Genomic DNA, 18,508 nt, shown 5'->3' on the forward strand with positions numbered 1-18,508 from the left:
TCAGTAAATACATGCTGAAGAAGTGAATGTGAAGAAAGGTAACTGCAGATGGTGGCAGGCATGGGTTATGCTGGACTTCAAGCTGGGGAAAGGGGATGGAGCATTGCCACTCTGAGTTGCTGGCAGCCGAGCCAGGCTCCTCTGAGGAATGGACATGTAAGCAGACACCTGAGTGTACAAGGGCATGAGCTACATGCTCATTACCATGCCCAGGCCTCAGCCACCTGCTCCTAGATGCCCACTCCCTGTAGATGCAGGCAGCCCAGTTGCTGGGGGCAGGGCTGGGCTGGAGAGGGACACCAAGGACATCTCACCTCACAGAGGTAGGAGCAGATGGCTCAGGCTCCAGTTTCTACCCTAACCTGACCTGAGCCCAGCCCAGGGGAGGGAAAACTGGGCCCAGCTGGCTGCTCATTCCTCTAAGGGCTCCCAAGAGGGTGAGACAGAGGGGCCAGGCCAAGCATTGGAATCAAGCTACACTGCCTGGGTTTGAACTATATATATAGCCTGAACAGACTAGAACTAGACTACGTGTGTGTGTGTGTGTGTGGTGTGTGTGTGGTGTGTGTGTGTGTGTTGGAGTCTTGCTCTGTCACCCAGGCTGGAGTGCAGTGATGCAATCTCAGCTCACTGCAACCACCGCCTCCCGGGTTCAGGCAATTCTCAAGCCTCAGCCTCCTGAGTAGCTGGGATTACAGGCATGCGCCACGATACTCAGTGAATTTTTATATTTTTCACCACATTGGCCAGGCTGGTCTTGAACTCCTGACCACAAGTGACCCTCCCGCCTCGGCCTCCCAAAGTGCTGGGATTACAGGTGTGAGCCACTGTGCCTGGCCTGTGTGTGTGTTTTGAGACAGGGTCTTGCTCCGTCAACCAGGCTGGAGTGCAGTGGCTCGATCACAGCTTACTACAGCGTGGACTTCCTGGGCTCAAGTGATCCTCCTGCCTCAGCCTCTCAAGTAGCTGGGACTACAGGTGAGTGCCACCATGCCTGTCTAAGTTTTAATTTCATGTAGAGATGGTCTCAGTATGTTACCCAGGCTGATCTCAAACTCTTGGGCTCAAGTGATCCTCTTGCCTTGCTTCCCTCCCAAAGTGCTGGGATTACCGGCATGAACCACTGCACCCTGCCCATGCTATATGTTTGCCCTTCGTCTTCTTACCTACTCCCTCAGTTTTCTCATCTGTGAAGTAGGGGTTGGAACAATACCTACTGTCATAGACTGAATGTGTCTTCCCCAAACTCCTGTGCTGAAGCCGAGTAATGGTATTTGGAGGTAGGACCTCTGGGAGGTCACCAGGTGATGCGGGAGGAGCCTTCATGAGCGAGATTTGTGCCCTTTTAGAAAGGGACACAACGTGAGATGATCTTGCTCTCGGCCATGGGGGGAGGCAGGGAGAAGGTGGCTGTCAACGAGCCAGGAAGCAGCGCTCCTGACACCGGATCTACCAACACCCCCATCTCAGACTTCCAGCCTCCAGGACCGTGAGAACTGTGTTTCCTGTTAAAGCCACCCTCTCTATATGTGTTAAAGCAGCCCACACTCATAAAGACATTTATCTTCTTTTTTTTTTTTTTTGAGATGCAGCCTGGCTCTACGACCCAGGCTGGAGTGCAATGGCACAATCGCGGCTCACTGTAACCTCCGCCTCCGGGCTGAAGTGATTCTCCTGCCTCAGCCTCCAAGTAGCTGGGATTACAGACACCCGCCACTATGCCTGGCTAAATTTTGTATTTTTAGTAGAGACGGGGTTTCACCATGTCAGCCAGGCTGGTCTCAAACTCCCCTCAGGTGATTCACCTGCCTCGGCCTCCCAAAGTGCTGGGCATGAGCCACTGTGCCTGGTTTGACACATATCTTTTATATCTATATACTTTTTTCTTTTTTGAGACGGAGTCTCACTGTGTCACCCAGGCTGGAGTGCAGTGGTGCGATCTTGGCTCACTGAAATCTTTGCCTCCCGGGTTCAAGTGATTCTCGTGCCTCAGCCTCCAGAGCAGCTGGGATTACAGGCGTGCACCACTGTGCCCAGCTAATTTTATTTTTAGTACAGACAGCGTTTCACTATGTTGGTCAGACTGGTCTCGAACTCCTGACCTCAGGTGATCTACATGCCTCTGCCTCCCAAAGTGCTGGGATTATAGGCATGAGCCACCATGACCGGCCTAAAACACCTACCTTTTATTTCTAAAGAACCCAACACATTATCAGTACTTCATGCCAGACACCATTCTAGGAAAGTAACTCATCTGACTCTCACATCAATCCCATGGGTAGCTGTCATTTACAGATGAGGAAACTGAGGCACAGAGGTGAAGCAACTTTCCTGAGGTCACCCTGCTAAGTGACACAGCTGGCATCTAGTGCAGCAGGCTGGCTCCAAGTCTACGCTCCTCACCCCTCAGATGCTGCTCACCAAGCCAGAGGGGCTGTGGGAGCGAGTTAGAACACAGGACGCCCCTAGCAGCAGCGCCCTGTGTGAAACTGCGGCGGAGGAGGCCATATTGTGACGGTATGCAGGAAGGTGGGGACCGCGCCTCCCTCCTCAAGAACCAGCATCTGAGCTTTTGGGGGAAACATGTAGCTCCCTGAATGCCATCCACAGAGCCCCCCTCAGTCGGCCTCCCCTCAGGCCCCAAGGCTGGCGGAGGCCATCGCCTGTCCATCTCCCTCACCCCTCACAGAGGAAATGCTGGGCGGTGCCAGGCAGTCAGGGCTGGGGACCAGGACAGAGGTTGGGTGGGGCGTTTCAGCATTCCTCCAACGGGTAGGTCTCAGCTCTCCTCCCACTGCTCCACTCCTCTGCAGGGCGCAGGCGCCCTTGGCCTTGGGACACATCTCTTGCCATGGAGTTCGACCTCGGAGCAGGTGAGCTCCTGGGGAGTATGGATTGGAGGTGGAGCGGGAGGGAATCAAGCCCAGAAACTGCCTGCACCAACCACCCAACTTCTCTCCACAGCTCTGGAGCCAACCTCCCAGAAGCCAGGTGTTGGGGCGGGCCATGGGGGAGACCCCAAGCTCAGTCCCCACAAAGTTCAGGGCCAGTCGGAGGCAGGGGCAGGTCCGGGTCCAAAGGTAAGTCGCCTCATCACCGGCTGCAGACGGGTGGGAGGGGTGGGGTTGCCCCTGATCCCTGACCCCAGGGTCCTGCCTTGGGCTTCCAACTTTGGGGGCTGGGTAAGGGGGCACTGCCTCACTGCCGCACCTCCATCCAGCAGGGACACCACAGCTCTTCCGACTCCAGCAGCAGCTCCAGCGACTCGGACACGGATGTGAAGGTAAGGGGTTCTCGCCAGCATCCCCAAGCCCATGCCCTGCACCCCAGAGAAGCATCCCAGCGCTGGGGCTGGTGGGGAGGGTGCGGGGGGCGGTTCCCCTGTCTCGTTTACAGCCCAGAACCATCTCTTCTCTCCCATCCCTGCCCTCGGTCCCACAGCCCCACACCACTGGCTCCAAGCAGCACAAGAGCACCCCTGGCAAGGCCAAGAAGCCCAAAGTGAAGAAGAAAAAGGAAAAGGGCAAGAAGGAGGCTCCTCACTGAAGGGCCCTGGACAGGGCTCATTAAACCTTCCTCTCTGCCTTCTGCGACTGATCAGCACGGTGCCTGCTCCAGGCCCGTCCCCAGTTCCCTACCCCCTGCCCAGGGCTGGGCCCGCCCATCCCTGCACGCGGCCAAGGAGAGGCTGCCCACGCCATGCCCATCAGGGTTTATTGTTTCTGTAACAGCAGCCACGCCCTGGAGCGATGGCCTGTGCAGCTGGAGATCTCTCAGCACCTTGGGTTGGGGGCAGGGCTGGGTGGAACAGGGGATGGAGGCGTTGCCTGTGGCCAGACAGGGTGGACCCCTGGGGCCTGCAGGCAGGAGATGAGTCCAGTGGCCCCCAGCAGCAGCAGCAGCAGCAGCAGCAGCAGCAGCGGGAAGCTCCGCTCACCGCACCAGGTGGAAGGTGAGCCAGTACATGAGCAGAGGTTGTGCCGCTGCCACTGCCATGGTCAGGTACATGCGCAGCTGGTTCCGGGCCCCACGCACCGGGACCCCCTCAGCCGCTGCCTCTGCCAAGATCTTCAGCCGCAGGGTCCGGATCTGGGTGGGAAAGGGAGAGGAACCAAGGGGTTTACCCGTGAGCTCTCTGGGCCAGAGTGAGAGCCCCGACATACTTCCAGCCTCTGTCTAGAAGCCCCAGGCAGCCGGGGACAAGTCCCTGGCCCTGTGCAGCCTCAGGTTTCTGCTCCTGGGGCCTCAGTTTCCCCAAACCTCCTAACATGGTGAAGATTTGCTCCTCCCCAGGCCCTGTGGGCAAAATATGAGAAGATTCAACACTCATATGCCAGGCAAGGTCCGGGAGCAGGTGAAGGGGGACTCCGCGGTGGACACCCGGCCTGAGGGGGTGGGAGACGTGGCCCTGGCTGCTGCCTTATGCTGGTCACATGGCAGTTTCTGAAGACATGCCAGAAATGCTATCTTTATTTTTATTAAAGGACAGGGTCTCTGGCCTGGTGCGTTGGCTCACGCCTGTAATCCCAGCACTTTGGGAGGCCGAGGCGGGCGGATCACGAGGTCAGGAGATCGAGACCATCCTGGCCAACATGGTGAAACCCCATCTCTACTAAAAATACAAAAATTAGCTGGGTATGGTGGTGCTCCCTGCTCCTCAGGAGGCTGAGGCAGGAGAATCGTTGCTGAACCCAGGAGGCGGAGGCTGCAGTGAGCCAAGATTGCACCACTGCACTCCAGCCTGGTGACAGAGCGAGACTCCGTCTCAAAAAAAAAAAAAAGCCTGTCCACCAGGCTTGACTGCAGTGGCATTATCTCAGCTCACTGCAGCCTCACCCAGACTCAAGTGATCCTCCCACCTCAGCCTCCCGAGTAGCTGGGACTATAGGTACACACTGCCATGCCTGGCTAATTATTTAATTTTTTTAGAGATGGGGTCTTGCAGGCCGGGCGCGGTGGCTCAAGCCTGTAATCCCAGCACTTTGGGAGGCTGAGGTGGGTGGATCACGAGGTCAGGAGATCGAGACCATCTTGGCTAACACGGTGAAACCCCGTCTCTATTAAAAATACAAAAAATTAGCTGGGCGTGGTGGCGGGTGCCTGTAGTCCCAGCTACTTGGAGGCTGAGGCGGGAGAATGGCATGAACCCGGGAGGCGGAGCTTGCAGTGAGCCGAGATCGCGCCACTGCACTCCAGCCTGGGCGACACAGCCAGACCCTGTCTCAAAAAAAAAAAAAAAAAAAAAAAAAGAGATGGGGTCTTGCTATGTTATCCAGGCTGGTATCAAGCTCCTGGCCTCCAGTGATCCTCCTGCCTCAGTTTCCCAAGTGCTGGGATCACAGAGGTGAGTCATGCGCTTGGCCTAAACTTTTAAATGATGAGACCTAAGTCAAAGTTTGCATGAGGCTCTGCCCTGGCCCACCAGCCACCACGGTCTGCCCTCTGCCTCTCACATGCTCACAGTGAATCCTCCCAGCACCTTAAAGTGCAAGTATCATCCTCCTATTTTAAAATGGGGAAACTGAGTTGTTCTTTTTTTTTTTTTTGAGACAGAGTCTCGCTCTGTCACCCAGGCTGGAGTGCAGGGGTGCGATCTCAGCTCACCGCAACCTCCACCTCCCGGGTTCAAGCGATTCTCCTGCCTCAGCTTCCCGAGTAGCTGGGGCTACAGGCACACACCACCAAGCCCAGCTAATTTTTTGTATTTTTAGTAGAGATGGGGTTTCACCGTGTTAGCCAGGATGGTCTCGATCTCCTGACCTTGTGATCCTCCTGCTTCGGCCTCCCAAAGTGCTGGGATTATGCGCGTGAGCCACTGCGCCCGGCAAAAGGGGAAACTGAGTTTAAAGAAAGGAAGTGATTTGCCCAGGATCCAACTAAACTTGGGGTCCACCCAGCCTGCAGACCCCAGTGCTCTTCACCAGCACCCCTGACTCCAGCAGGAAGGGCTCTAGAGAATCTCCTTCCAGGGAAATTCCGGCAGGAAAGCCCCCATGCAAGGAGAGTGGAATGAGTGTGAGAGCCCAGCCTGGAGCCTGTGTGCTGGGGATCCCCAGCCTCTAGCAGCCTGGGTGGGATCTCCTCTTCCAGGGCTCAGGATACCCCCTCTTCCAGGAAGCCCTCCTGAACCCCCAGGCTGGGCAGCCACTCCAGGGCTCTTCAGTTCAGCAATGTGTCTCTGGTCTGAACCCCACACCTGACATCCTCTTCTTGGATGCCTCCGGGGCACCTGTGCCCTCAGCCTCACCGCCTCACCAGCCCCGAGCCCCTGCTCACCATGAACACAAAGATGGCCACACAGCACCAGCCCAGCACCAAGTAGTAGCCAATCTTCCCGAAGAGCAGGCCCATGAGGACCCCGCCAATCATCCTGGGGGAGGGAGAGGAGGCTGTGTGAGGACAAGGCCCAAGGGCTGCGGCTGGCCTGAAGGGCGGGGGTACTCACCCGACATACTTGTAGCCCAAGAAGGCCACCAGGTCGATGGTGGTGAGGTCGGTGTTGACAGTGACCAGATAGAGGCTGAGCAGGATGGCCACCACCTCCAGGGTCAGCCAGGCCAGGGCTGAGCTCGCCTGCAGCCCTAGGAGGTCTGGGGAGAACCTGCAGGCACCAAGTCCCGCCACTTGGTTGGCTGGTTCAGACCTCCCACCCCCAGCACCCGCCTGGGGACAGCCCTGTGTTGGGTAGGGCTGGACACCCGGCAGTGACCAAGATGGACCTGCACGCTATCCTATTCCCATGGAAATCCCATCCAGGGAGGATGGCAGACCCATCCCTAGACAGTGACACCCAGAGCGGGCAGGGCTGGAGTCACAGGGGGCTGTGCCTGACAGTTAGGAGGCAGGTGTCAGAGAGGGCTTCCCAGGAGAGGGGACACCAAGCTGAGGCCTGCAGGAAGGCGCTGGTCAGGGACAAAGCCTTCGGCCTCTGCCACATCCCCAGGGCCTCACCAGTTAGTTAATGACAGACGTGTTCAGTGTCACAAAGGAAAAGAACAGGGCAGTGTGAGCAAGAGGAGGGGCCTGACCTAGCCTGGGGGGCAGGAAGGCTTCCTGGAGGAGGTGACACTGGAATGGAGCCAGCGGGAATGCACAGGTACTCGGCAGTAGTGGAGGGGAACACGCTCCCGGGCAGAGGGAAGTTGACGTGACAAGGCCCCAGGAGACAGCGCCAGCCCTCCAGAGGAAAGGAACGGACAGGAGCGTGCAGCGGGAGGGGCAGTGCGGGCTGAGGAGCTGGGGCTTGACTGGGAGCCATGGATAGTAGCGTGGAGCAGGGTGGGCTCTGGCCAGGCTCACACCTCAGACAGGACCGTCCTGGCTGCTGCTGGAGTAGGGGTGCAATGGGGAGCTGGTGACGACAGAGCGAGGATGAGGATGGGTCTGGTAGCAGAGGCCAAGAGGAAGGGTGGATGGAGAGGGTCACCCAGCACAGGGCGTGGTGACGCAATGCACATGGGTAGGAAGGAGAGGGAAGAGGTGAGAGTGATGCTGATGGTGACCCTGAGGGCTGTATCTTGGGCCAACTGGGAGCAAGGTGGGGCTGTCCTGAGAGGGGAACTGAGACGTTGGAACTGAGACCTTCCTGACCAATCATGGGCCTCCCAAACCCCACCCTACTCGGCCTGCCCCAGGCCGCCCTTACCTATCCTGGGTCCCCAGCGCAAGACCAGCCACCAAAACGTAGGTGATGAAAGCCATCGCTGTGGGAGGCAGACACACAGACACTGGTCACCGGAAGAAGAACTGCCCTGGGCCTCCAGACACCCACACACCCGCCCTAGATAGGCCCGGAAGAGAGAGGAGAGTGGACGGTAGAGGGAGGGTGAAACCTGGAATGTAGAGGTCCGGGGCATTGACGTCAAAGCGGGGGGCCACCGGGGTGTCCTGTTGGTACTGCACCTCCCAGTCCTGCGGGGATGGGGAGACGGGCAGGACCCTCAGAACCAGGTCCCTCCTACCCTGCTACAGGCCCTCCTCCCTCGAGGCGAATCTCCTGGCCCCACCACACACCTGCCCCCACCCCTGAGCCCCCACAGGCCCACTGCAGACCCACATTCCCCTGGGGGTGCTGACCTGGTGCAGGAAGGGGAAGAACAACAGGCCCAGCTTTCTGCCCACATACATGGTGTCCACAGCAAAGTAATACTTGAGCTTGGTGATGGGGATGAAGCGGTCAATCTGGGGAGGCAGAGCTCAAGCCTGAGTGCCCGTGGCCCCATGCATCCCCCAACTCCCGCCAACCCCGGCCACTTACGTTCTTATCCACCAGCTCCTTGCCCTGCGCAGCCAGGCTGCTCCCATAAGCCATGGCCATGTTGGACACCGGGTCAGCCAGGAAGGCTGCCTGGGGTGTGGCACAGGCTGCAGGATAGCCTAGGCCACCAGGTGCCTGCTGGGCCCCATAGCCCCGGCTTTGGGCTGAACTTGTGTCATCGAAAAGCTGATGGGGGTCGGCCATGCCCGGCTGGGACACAGGGATCCTCCGCTTTGAGGCTGCAAGGGAAAAGGGTGGGGAGACGCTGGGGATCCAGGATAGATAAGGGAGGCCTGGTGAGCCTCATTCATCCTGCAGTTCTGCCTCCTGCTCCTACTGAGAGGAGGGTGGTGTCACCATTAGAGACACTAGCTTTGACATCAGATGGATTGGCAGGTGCAGCCTCTGCCATTCATCCATCGACCCACCCATCTAGCCAACTATCCATCCACTGATATACTAATCTATGCATCCATTCATCTACCCACCCATCCATCCACTCATCCATCCACCCACCCACCCACTCGCTCACCCATCCATCCATCTATCCTTCCAACCACCCATTCATCCATCCACCCATCCATTCATCCATCCATCTATCCACCTATCCATCCATCCATCCACCCACCCATCTAGCTAACTATCCATCCACTGATGCATTCATCTGTCCATCCATTCATCCACCCATCCATCTATCCATCCACTCATCCACCCTCCCACCCATCAATCCATCCACCCTCCCACCCATTAATCCATCCATTCATCCATCCGCCCACCCATCCATCCATCCATCCACCCTCACACCCATCAATCCATCCACCCATCTATCCATCCACCCTCCCACCCATTAATCCATCCATTCATCCATCCGCCCACCCATCCATCCACCCTCACACCCATCAATCCATCCACCCTCCCACCCATCAATCCATCCATTCATCCATCTGCCCACTCACCAATCCATCCATTCATCCAGCCATCTATCCATCCACCCATCCATCCATCCACCCACCACCTACCCATCAGTCCATCCATTCATCCATCTACCTACCCATCCATCCATCCATTCATCCATCCACTTACCCATCCATCCATCTATCCACCCATCTGTCCATCCACTCATTCATCCATCCATCCACCTATCCAACTATCCATCCATCCACCACCCATCTAGTCAACTATCCATCTGCTGATGTATCCATCCATCCACCCACCTACCCATCCATCTGTCTATCCATCCACCTATCCACCCCCCACCCCCATCCATCCATCCACTCACCCATCCATCCACCATCTATCCATCCACCCTCCCACCCATTAATCCATCCATTCATCCATCCGCCCACCCATCCATCCACCCTCACACCATCAATCCATCCACCCTCCCACCCATCAATCCATCCATTCATCCATCTGCCCACTCACCAATCCATCCATTCATCCAGCCATCTATCCATCCACCCATCCATCCATCCACCCACCCACCTACCCATCAGTCCATCCATTCATCCATCTACCTACCCATCCATCCATCCATTCATCCATCCACTTACCCATCCATCCATCTATCCACCCATCTGTCCATCCACTCATTCATCCATCCATCCACCTATCCAACTATCCATCCATCCACCACCCATCTAGTCAACTATCCATCTGCTGATGTATCCATCCATCCACCCACCTACCCATCCATCTGTCTATCCATCCACCTATCCACCCCCCACCCCCATCCATCCATCCACTCACCCATCCATCCACCCATCTATCCATCCACCTATTCATCTGCCCATCCATCTAGTCAACTATCCATCCACTGATGCATTCATCTTTCCATCCATTCATCTATCCATCCATCCATCCATCCATGCATGCATCCATCCATCCACTCAAGCTATCTATCCATTCACCAACCCACTCATCTATCCACCCATCCGTCCATCATCCATCCATCCACCCAGCCAGCCATCCATCTATCCAGCCAGCCAGCCAGCCAACTATCCATCCATTGATGCATTCATCTATCTGTCCATTCATCCACCCATCCATCCATCCACTCACCAAGCTATCTATCCATCCACCAACCCATTCATCAATCCATCCATCCATCCATCCATCCATTCACCCAACCACCCACCCATCCACCCACCCATCTAGCCAACTATCCATCCACTGATGCTTTCATCTTTCCATCCATCCGTCCATCCATCCATCCATCCATCCATGCACTCACCAAGCTATTTATCCATCCACCAACACATTCATCTATCCACCCATCCATCATCCATCCATCTAACCATCCATTCACCCACCCACCCATCCGCTTATCATCTGTCCATCCAAATATCAATGATGATGATTATCTCAAAAGCTACTACGTACGGGGGGGAGGAGGGGCTACTGGGCACAAAATCCTGTATCAAGCCTTTTACACAAGGCCTCTGTCCATATCTCCCATGCTCCCCCTCAATCACTTGACTCCAGCCACCTGCGCCTCCCAACGCTCACTGAACGCACCAGGAAGGTGCCTGCCTCACCAGCTGTGCCTCTGCTTGGAACGCTCTTCCTCCAACGTCCTCAGGGCTCCCTCCTCTCCTCTTTGAGGGCTTTGCTCAGTGAGGCCTTCCCCAGCCATCCTGTCTACAACCGTACCTCCCTTGGTGGCACTCCCCACCCCCTGCCCTGCTTCACTGATAGCCTTAGAACTCAGCACCAGCTGACATGCTGGCTGTCTTTTGTTCACTGTCTCCCCCACTCGACTGTGAGTCCCCCAAGGTAGGGATCTTGATCTGGTTCACAGCTGAGTCCTCAGCCCCTTGCACAGGGTTAGAGTAGGCGCTTGATAAAAACCTGATCGGGCTGGGCGCGGTGGCTCAAGCCTGTAATCCCAGCACTTTGGGAGGCCGAGACGGGCGGATCACGAGGTCAGGAGATCGAGACCATCCTGGCGAACATGGTGAAACCCCGTCTCTACTAAAAAATACAAAAACTAGCCGGGCGAGGTGGCAGGTGCCTGTAGTCCCAGCTACCCGGGAGGCTGAGGCAGGAGAATGGCGTAAACCCGGGAGGCGGAGCTTGCAGTGAGCTGAGATCCGGCCACTGCACTCTAGCCTGGGCGCTCCGTCTCCAAAAAAAAAAAAAAAAAAAAAAAAAAAACCTGATCAATGAATAAAGGTAGCCTGGGCAACATGGTGAAACCCCATCCCTGCAAAATATAGAAAGATTAACTAGGCGTGGTGGTTCACACTTGTGGTCCCAGCTACTCGGGAGGCCAAGATGGGAGGATCGCTTAAGCCTGGGAGGCAAAGGTTGCAGTGAGCTAAGAATGCACCACTATACTCCAGCCTGGGCAACACAGTGAGACCCTGTCCCCCCACCCCAAAAAAAAGAGAATAAATCACCACCCCCAATTTACAGGTGTGGAAACCAAGGCCCAGACAGCTAAAATGACTTGTGCAAAGGGCCAAACTGAGTGGCAGAGCAGGAGTCCAGCCCTGCTGTGCCTGATAAATATTACAATACTCCTGTGGATGAACTCATTTCATCTTCACAACCACCCTGTTTCTGCCAATTGCCAATGCTATCATCACCTCCATTTTACATGAGAAAAGCAAGCCCTAAAGAGGCTCAGGCCCTTGCCCAAAGTCATAGTATGAGGGCCAGGTTTCAAAAGATTTTAAAAGGTCCTTGTGACCTCATATGGGGAACAGATGAGGGGTGGGCAGGGAAGGGAGAGAGGAGGCTGCTGGGGCAGTCCAGGTGGGAGACCATGGCAGACAGGACTGGGGGTGTAAAAGGGGAATGGGTTATTTCTGGATCAGTTTCAGAGCTAGAAGGGACAGGACTTGCTGAGGTGTGCTCAGAGGAGGTGTGTTAAGAAGTGGGGCCGGGCGCGGTGGCTCAAGCCTGTAATCCCAGCACTTTGGGAGGCCGAGACAGGCGGATCACGAGGTCAGGAGATCGAGACCATCCTGGCTAACATGGTGAAACCCTGTCTCTACTAAAAAATACAAAAAACTACCCGGGCGAGGTGGCGGGTGCCTATAGTCCCAGCTACTCAGGAGGCTGAGGCAGGAGAATGGCATAAACCCGGGAGGTGGAGCTTGCAGTGAGCTGAGATCCGGCTGCTGCACTCCAGCCTGGGCGACACAGCGAGACTCCGTCTCAAAAAAAAAAAGAAGGAAGAGGCCGGGCGCAGTGGCTCATGCCTGTAATCCCAGCACTTTGGGAGGCCGAGGCAGGCGGATCAAGAGGTCAGGAGTTCAAGACCAGCCTGGCCAACATGGTGAAACCCCGTCCCTACTAAAAATATAAAAATGAGCTTGGCATGGTGGTGCATTCCTGTAATCCCAGCTACTCTGGAGGCTGAGGCAGGAGAACTGCTTGAAATGGGACCGGGAGCGGGTGGTGGGTGCGGAGGTTGCAGTTAGCCAAGATCACGCCACTGCACTCTGGCCTGGGCTACAGAGCGAGACTCCATCTCAAAAAAAAAAAAGTGGTAAGAGGCTGGGCATGGTGGCTTACGCCTATAATCCTAGCACTTTGGGAGGCTAAGACAGGCAGATCACTTGAACTTAGTTCGAGACCAGCCTGGCCAACATAGTGAAACCCTATCTCTACAAAATACAATATAGCAGGGCATGGTGGCACACACCTGTAGTCCCAGCTATTTGGGAGGCTGAGGTGAGAGGACCTGGGTTGTCAAGGCTGCAGTGAGCCAAGATCACACCACTGCACTCCAGCCTGGGCGATGCAGCAAAGCCCTCTTAAAAAAAAAAAAAGGGCAGGGTGCAGTGGCTCATCCCCGTAATCCCAGCACTTTGGGAGGCTGAGGCGGGCGGATCACAAGATCAGGAGATGGAGACCATCCTGGCTAACACAGTGAAACCCCATCTCTACCAAAAATACAAAAAAAAAAAAAACCAAAAAAAAAAAAAAAACAATTAGCCGGGCGTGGTGGTGGGAGCCTGTAGTCCCAGCTACTTGGGAGGCTGAGGCAGGAGAATGGCATGAACCTGGGAGGCGGAGCTTGCAGTGAGCCAAGATGGTGCCACTGCACTCCAGCATGGGCAACAGAGTGAGAGTCCGTCTCAAAAAAAGAAGTGGGAAGAGCCAATACTGTCTCTATAGATCCTGGTTTGAGTAATGGGGCAAGTGGGAGTGCTCTGTACTGAGATGGAGAAAATGGGGAGGGCAGGATTTGAACCCAGTACTCTGCCTCCAGGGCCTCTGCTCCTAATCAATAACCAATGCTACCCTGCAAATATCTGCTGAGATCCTACTATGTGCCTGGCACTATTGCAGGCACAGGGAATGGGTGATCAGATGACAGTGGGAATGGGGAGAGGAAGAGAATTATCCACGTCATGATTTTCTCTGCATCTGGATGTTCTCCTCTACACAACGGAGTTAACTGTCCCACCTTGCAAAGCTGTTGTGACACTCATAAACTCCTTGGCCTCATAGAAAGCAGTCCATCAGGCCGGGCGCAGTGGCTCAAGCCTGTAATCCCAGCACTTTGGGAGGCCGAGACGGGCAGATCACGAGGTCAGGAGATCGAGACCATCCTGGCTAACACAGTGAAACCCCGTCTCTACTAAAAATACAAAAAAACTAGCCGGGCGAGGTGGCGGGCGCCTCTAGTCCCAGCTACTCGGGAGGCTGAGGCAGGAGAATGTCGTGAACCCGGGAGGCGGAGCTTGCAGTGAACTGAGATCTGGCCACTGCGCTCCAGCCTGGGCCACAGAGCGAGACTCCATCTCAAAAAAAAAAAAAAAAAAGAAAGAAAGCAGTCCATCCATGTCACTCCTGATCAGCTACTAGCCGCGAACTCTTCCTCTCAATTATTCATAGCCTAAAGACAGACCCAGGTCTCCTCAATTCCAAGCCAAGCAGCACCGGCCCCAGCCTCTCTGCAAGCCCCACTTCCCTTTTCTTTCCCCTACTTCTTCTTTTTTTTTAGACAGAGTCTCGCTCTTGTCGCCCAGGCTGGAGTGCAATGGCGTGATCTCGGCTCACTGCAACCTCCACCTCCCAGGTTCAAGCAATTCTCCTGCCTCAGCCTCCTGCATAGCTGAGATTATAGGCGCACACCACCATGCCCAGGTAATTTTTGTATTTTTAGTAGAGACAGGGGTTTCACCACTTTGGGCAGGCTGGTCTTGAACTCCTGAGCTCAAGTGCTCTGCCTGCCTCGGCCTCCCAAAGTGCTGGGATTACAGGCGTGAGCCACCAGTGCCTGATCCAGAGTGATCTTTTAAAATGTAAATGAGACCGTGTCATCCTCTGCCTAAAGTCACTATCTACTGCGCTCAGAAAAAAATCCAAAGCCTAGTAGGCCCTGCATGACGCAGTCCTGCCAACCACCATGGTTTGGAACCTCTCCTGCGGATCCCATGCACCAGCCCGCCACATGGCCTTTCAGGCCCCTTGCCCTCACTGGCTTTTGAATATGCAGAGCTTTTATCCTGGAACAACCTCCCTCCATCAGCGCCTCCCAATATCGCACAGAGGCCCCTGCTTTTGCAGAGACCTTCCTCACTCCTCACTGGAACACACTATCCCCGCCTGGCTCCTTCTCATAACATGCGGTGCTTTCTTTTTCTCTTCTGAGCACTCATAATAATTTCTGTAATATATATTCATTTGTCTACTTGTTTACTTGGCACAGGCCTCCAATGCCTTTCCCTCTTTTTTTTTTTTTTTCTTCTTGAGGCATTGTTTCACTCTTGTTGCCTAGGCTGGAGTGCAATGGCACAATCTTGGCTCACTGCAACCTCCGCCTCCCAGGTTCAAGAGATTCTCCTGCCTCAGCTGCCTGCGTAGCTGGGATTACAGGCGCGCACCACAACACCCAGATAATTTTTTTTTTTTTTTTGAGACAAAGTCTCACTCTGTTGCCCAGGCTGGTGTGCAGTGGCACAATCTCGGTTCACTGCAACCTACGCCTCCCAGGTTCAACCAATTCTTCTGCCTCAGCCTCCCAAATAGCTGGGACTACAGGCGCACGCCACCACGCCTGGCTAAATTTTGTATTTTTAGTAGAGACCGGGTCTCACCATACTGGCCAGGCTGGTCTCGAACTCCTGACCTCATGACCCTCTCGCCTCGGTCTCCCAAAGTCCTGGGATTATAGGTGCAAGGCATCGTGCCCAAGCTATTTTTTTTATATTTTTAGTAGAGACAGGGTTTCACCATATTGGCCAGGCTGGTTGACTGGGCACCCTGACTCATGCCTGTAATCCCAGCACTTCAGGAGGCTGAGGCAGGTGGATCACCCTCTTTTTTTTTTTTTTGAGGTGAAGTCTTGCTCTGTGGCCCAGGCTGGTGCAATCTCGCCACCATGCCCGGCTACTTTTTTCCACTTTTATTAGAGATAGGATTTTGCTATGTTACCCAAGCTGGTCTCCAACTCCTAGTCCCAAGTGATTAGCCCACTTCGACCTCCCAAAGTGCTGGGATTATAGGTGTAAGTCACCACACCCAGCCTGCCCTCTCACCACAAATCTCCTCCCTGGTAACTTTTCATCATCAGAAGTATCTTCTTCCATGCTGGGCGCGGTGGCTCACGCCTGTAATCTCAGCACTTTGGGAGGCCTAGGAGGGCAGATCACCTGAGGTCGGGAGTTCAAGACCAGTTTGACCAACATGGAGAAACCCCATCTCTATTAAAAATACAAAATTAGCCAGGTGTGATGGCCTGCGCCTGTAATCCCAGCTACTTGGGAGGCTGAGGCAGGAGAATCACTTGAACCCAGGAGGTGGAGGTTGTGGTGACCTGAGATTGTGCCGTTGCACTCCAGTCTGGGCAAAAAGAACAAAATTAGGTCTCAAAAAAAGGAAAAAGAAGTATGCTCTTCCAGGAAGCTTCACTGACACCCCTTGGCTGGGTCACGTGCCTCCTCTGGGCTCCCACATCTCCATCCCAGCACAGGGCCTGACACATGGGAGTTGAGGCAAGTTAGATTGAATGAATAAATTAAACACACAGCACACTCACGGAGATGAAGAGACAGGAAAAGGGGGCCAACAGCACAATACAGGCTCGCTTCTTAAATGAGCGGTAGGTATGGCCCTCTGCGCTCACGGAGGGGCACGAAACTGTCCTAAGGGTGTGGGCGACAGCAGGCGGGCACTGGGGAGCCACGGAAGGGTGGAGAGCAGGGGAGGGCGGATCGCTAACTGCAAATGAATGAAAGTTGCATTTCTCTGCATATCGCACGCTATCCTGTCCCAAGTTGTTTTCTTCTAAAGGAATTTCCTAAAGAATCGCCCCCCAAGGCGCCCCCTACCCAGACCTGGCATCCCAGCGCTGTGCACACCTCGGGGTTCCAGATCCTTGATCTCGTGACCTCTGACCTGCAGTGACCTCGCCAACCGCCGCGGCCGCCCCGCCACGCCCCTGCCCGCCCGATCTCCTCCGCCGGCCACGTACGCCACTTACGCAGCCGGGGCGTCCCCGCCGCCGCTGCCGCCGCCAAGCCTGCCGGGTGCATCCTTCGCCGCCGCCGTCGCCGCCTCAGCCGCAGTTCGGAACGTGCCCGCCCGGCTCCCGTACCCACGCCCCGCCGGCGAAGAGACAGCCAATGGACGTCACGATTGAGGGAAGGCCACGCCCTCCCACGGAGGCCTTGGCGAGTGGGCGGTGCCTTACGTAAGAGGCGGAGACTGGGTTACTGGGCTCCTGCTGTAAAGCGAGTCAGGGCCTGAGGGGCAGGAGAGCGGGGCCGGGAACAACCCCAGGAGGAGGCGGTGTCTGCCATGATAGAAAGTGAGTGTGTCTGCCCTTTGCGGGGGCTCACGCCGGTAACTCCAGCACTTTGGTAGGCCGAGGCGGGAGGATTGCTTGAGCACAGGGGTTCGAGACTAGCCTGACCAACATAGTGACCTCGCCCCACCCCATCCCTACAAAGTTTTTTTTTTTGGTTTTTTTTTTGTTTTTTTGTTTTTTGTTTTAATTTAGCCAAGCGCAGTGACTTATGCCTGTAATCTCAGCACTCTGGAAGGCCGAGGATCGCTTGAGCCCAGGAGTTCGAGACCAGCCTGGGCAACAGCAAGATCTCCATCGCTACAAAACATTTTTAAAAATGTAAATATTGGCCGGGCGCGGTGGCTCAAGCCTGTAATCCCAGCACTTTGGGAGGCCGAGACGGGCGGATCACGAGGTCAGGAGATCGAGACCATCCTGGCTAACATGGTGAAACCCCGTCTCTACTAAAAATACAGAAAACTAGGCTGGCGAAGTGGCGGGCGCCTGTAGTCCCAGCTACTCCGGAGGCTGAGGCAGTGAGCTGAGATCCGGCCACTGCACTCCCGCCCGGGCGACAGAGCAAGACTCCGTCTCAAAAAAAAAAGAAAAAAGAAAGTGAGTGTGTCTGCCCTTTGCGGGGGCTCACTCCGGTAACTCCAGCACTTTGGTAGGCCGAGGCGGGAGGATAGCTTGAGCCCAGGGGTTCGAGACTAGCCTGACCAACATAGTGACCTCGCCCTACCTCATCCCTACAAAGTTTTTTTTGTTTTTGTTTTTGTTTTTGTTTTTTGTTTTTGTTTTAATTTAGCCAAGCGCAGTGACTTATGCCTGTAATCTCAGCACTCTGAAAGGCCGAGGATCGCTTGAGCCCAGGAGTTCGAGACCAGCCTGGGCAACAGCAAGATCTCCATCGCTACAAAACATTTTTAAAAATGTAAATATTGGCCGGGCGCGGTGGCTCAAGCCTGTAATCCCAGCACTTTGGAGGCCGAGACGGGCGGATCACGAGGTCAGGAGATCGAGACCATCCTGGCTAACATGGTGAAACCCCGTCTCTACTAAAAATACAGAAAACTAGGCTGGCGAAGTGGCGGGCGCCTGTAGTCCCAGCTACTCCGGAGGCTGAGGCAGTGAGCTGAGATCCGGCCACTGCACTCCAGCCCGGGCGACAGAGCAAGACTCCGTCTCAAAAAAAAAAGAAAAAAGAAAGTGAGTGTGTCTGCCCTTTGCGGGGGCTCACTCCGGTAACTCCAGCACTTTGGTAGGCCGAGGCGGGAGGATAGCTTGAGCCCAGGGGTTCGAGACTAGCCTGACCAACATAGTGACCTCGCCCTACCTCATCCCTACAAAGTTTTTTTTGTTTTTGTTTTTGTTTTTGTTTTTTTGTTTTTTGTTTTAATTTAGCCAAGCGCAGTGACTTATGCCTGTAATCTCAGCACTCTGAAAGGCCGAGGATCGCTTGAGCCCAGGAGTTCGAGACCAGCCTGGGCAACAGCAAGATC

The 18,508-nt window shown here is 55.2% G+C and overlaps 2 protein-coding genes across 8 annotated transcripts; one reads left to right on the forward strand and one right to left on the reverse strand.

Moving 5' to 3' along the window:
• Positions 1–2,727: 2,727 nt before the first annotated feature.
• Positions 2,728–3,585, forward strand: CUNH19orf33 (chromosome unknown C19orf33 homolog). 3 transcript variants are annotated; one of them, XM_033226071.1, is made up of 4 exons: positions 2,728–2,873; positions 2,965–3,080; positions 3,221–3,283; positions 3,442–3,585. In XM_033226071.1, exons 1-4 carry the CDS (start codon positions 2,852–2,854, stop codon positions 3,544–3,546), a joined length of 306 nt encoding a protein of 101 aa, XP_033081962.1. In that variant the 5' UTR covers positions 2,728–2,851; the 3' UTR covers positions 3,547–3,585. The 3 variants fall into 3 exon arrangements, with proteins under 3 accessions (XP_033081962.1, XP_033081963.1, XP_033081964.1); XM_033226072.1 differs by having other exon boundaries at positions 3,224–3,283; positions 3,442–3,584; XM_033226073.1 differs by lacking the exon at positions 3,442–3,585 and having other exon boundaries at positions 2,965–3,079; positions 3,161–3,281.
• A 110-nt stretch (positions 3,586–3,695) lies between these two features.
• Positions 3,696–16,823, reverse strand: YIF1B (Yip1 interacting factor homolog B, membrane trafficking protein). Of its 5 annotated transcripts, none has more exons than XM_033226068.1 (8): positions 16,579–16,711; positions 8,258–8,496; positions 8,077–8,181; positions 7,833–7,911; positions 7,646–7,703; positions 6,446–6,601; positions 6,277–6,370; positions 3,696–4,089 (listed from the first exon to the last, which is right to left on the reverse strand). In XM_033226068.1, the coding sequence occupies exons 2-8, from the start codon at positions 8,459–8,461 to the stop codon at positions 3,934–3,936; spliced, it is 852 nt and encodes a 283-aa protein (XP_033081959.1). In that variant the 5' UTR covers positions 8,462–8,496; positions 16,579–16,711; the 3' UTR covers positions 3,696–3,933. The 5 variants fall into 5 exon arrangements, with proteins under 5 accessions (XP_033081959.1, XP_033081958.1, XP_033081960.1 ...); XM_033226067.1 differs by having other exon boundaries at positions 16,555–16,618; XM_033226069.1 differs by lacking the exon at positions 16,579–16,711 and adding an exon at positions 16,257–16,438.
• Positions 16,824–18,508: the final 1,685 nt, after the last annotated feature.

This window comes from Trachypithecus francoisi, unplaced genomic scaffold (genome assembly GCF_009764315.1).
Source record: "Trachypithecus francoisi isolate TF-2019V2 unplaced genomic scaffold, Tfra_2.0 Lachesis_group12, whole genome shotgun sequence".
Taxonomy (NCBI): domain Eukaryota; kingdom Metazoa; phylum Chordata; class Mammalia; order Primates; family Cercopithecidae; genus Trachypithecus; species Trachypithecus francoisi.

Bases quoted from the DNA above. Each gene is read 5' to 3' on its own strand.
- CUNH19orf33 (XM_033226071.1), top strand. From the start codon at position 2,852: ATGGAGTTCGACCTCGGAGCAG. The intron at 2,874-2,964 runs GTGAGCTCCTGG...TTCTCTCCACAG, and splicing joins GGAGTTCGACCTCGGAGCAG to CTCTGGAGCCAACCTCCCAG. The intron at 3,284-3,441 runs GTAAGGGGTTCT...TCGGTCCCACAG, and splicing joins ACTCGGACACGGATGTGAAG to CCCCACACCACTGGCTCCAA.
- YIF1B (XM_033226065.1), bottom strand. From the start codon at position 16,752: ATGCACCCGGCAGGCTTGGCGGCGGCAGCGGCGGCGGGGACGCCCCGG. The intron at 8,497-16,691 runs GTACGTGGCCGG...TTTCCCTTGCAG, and splicing joins GCCCCGGCTGCGTAAGTGGC to CCTCAAAGCGGAGGATCCCT. The intron at 7,704-7,832 runs GTTTCACCCTCC...TGCCTCCCACAG, and splicing joins CCCGGACCTCTACATTCCAG to CGATGGCTTTCATCACCTAC.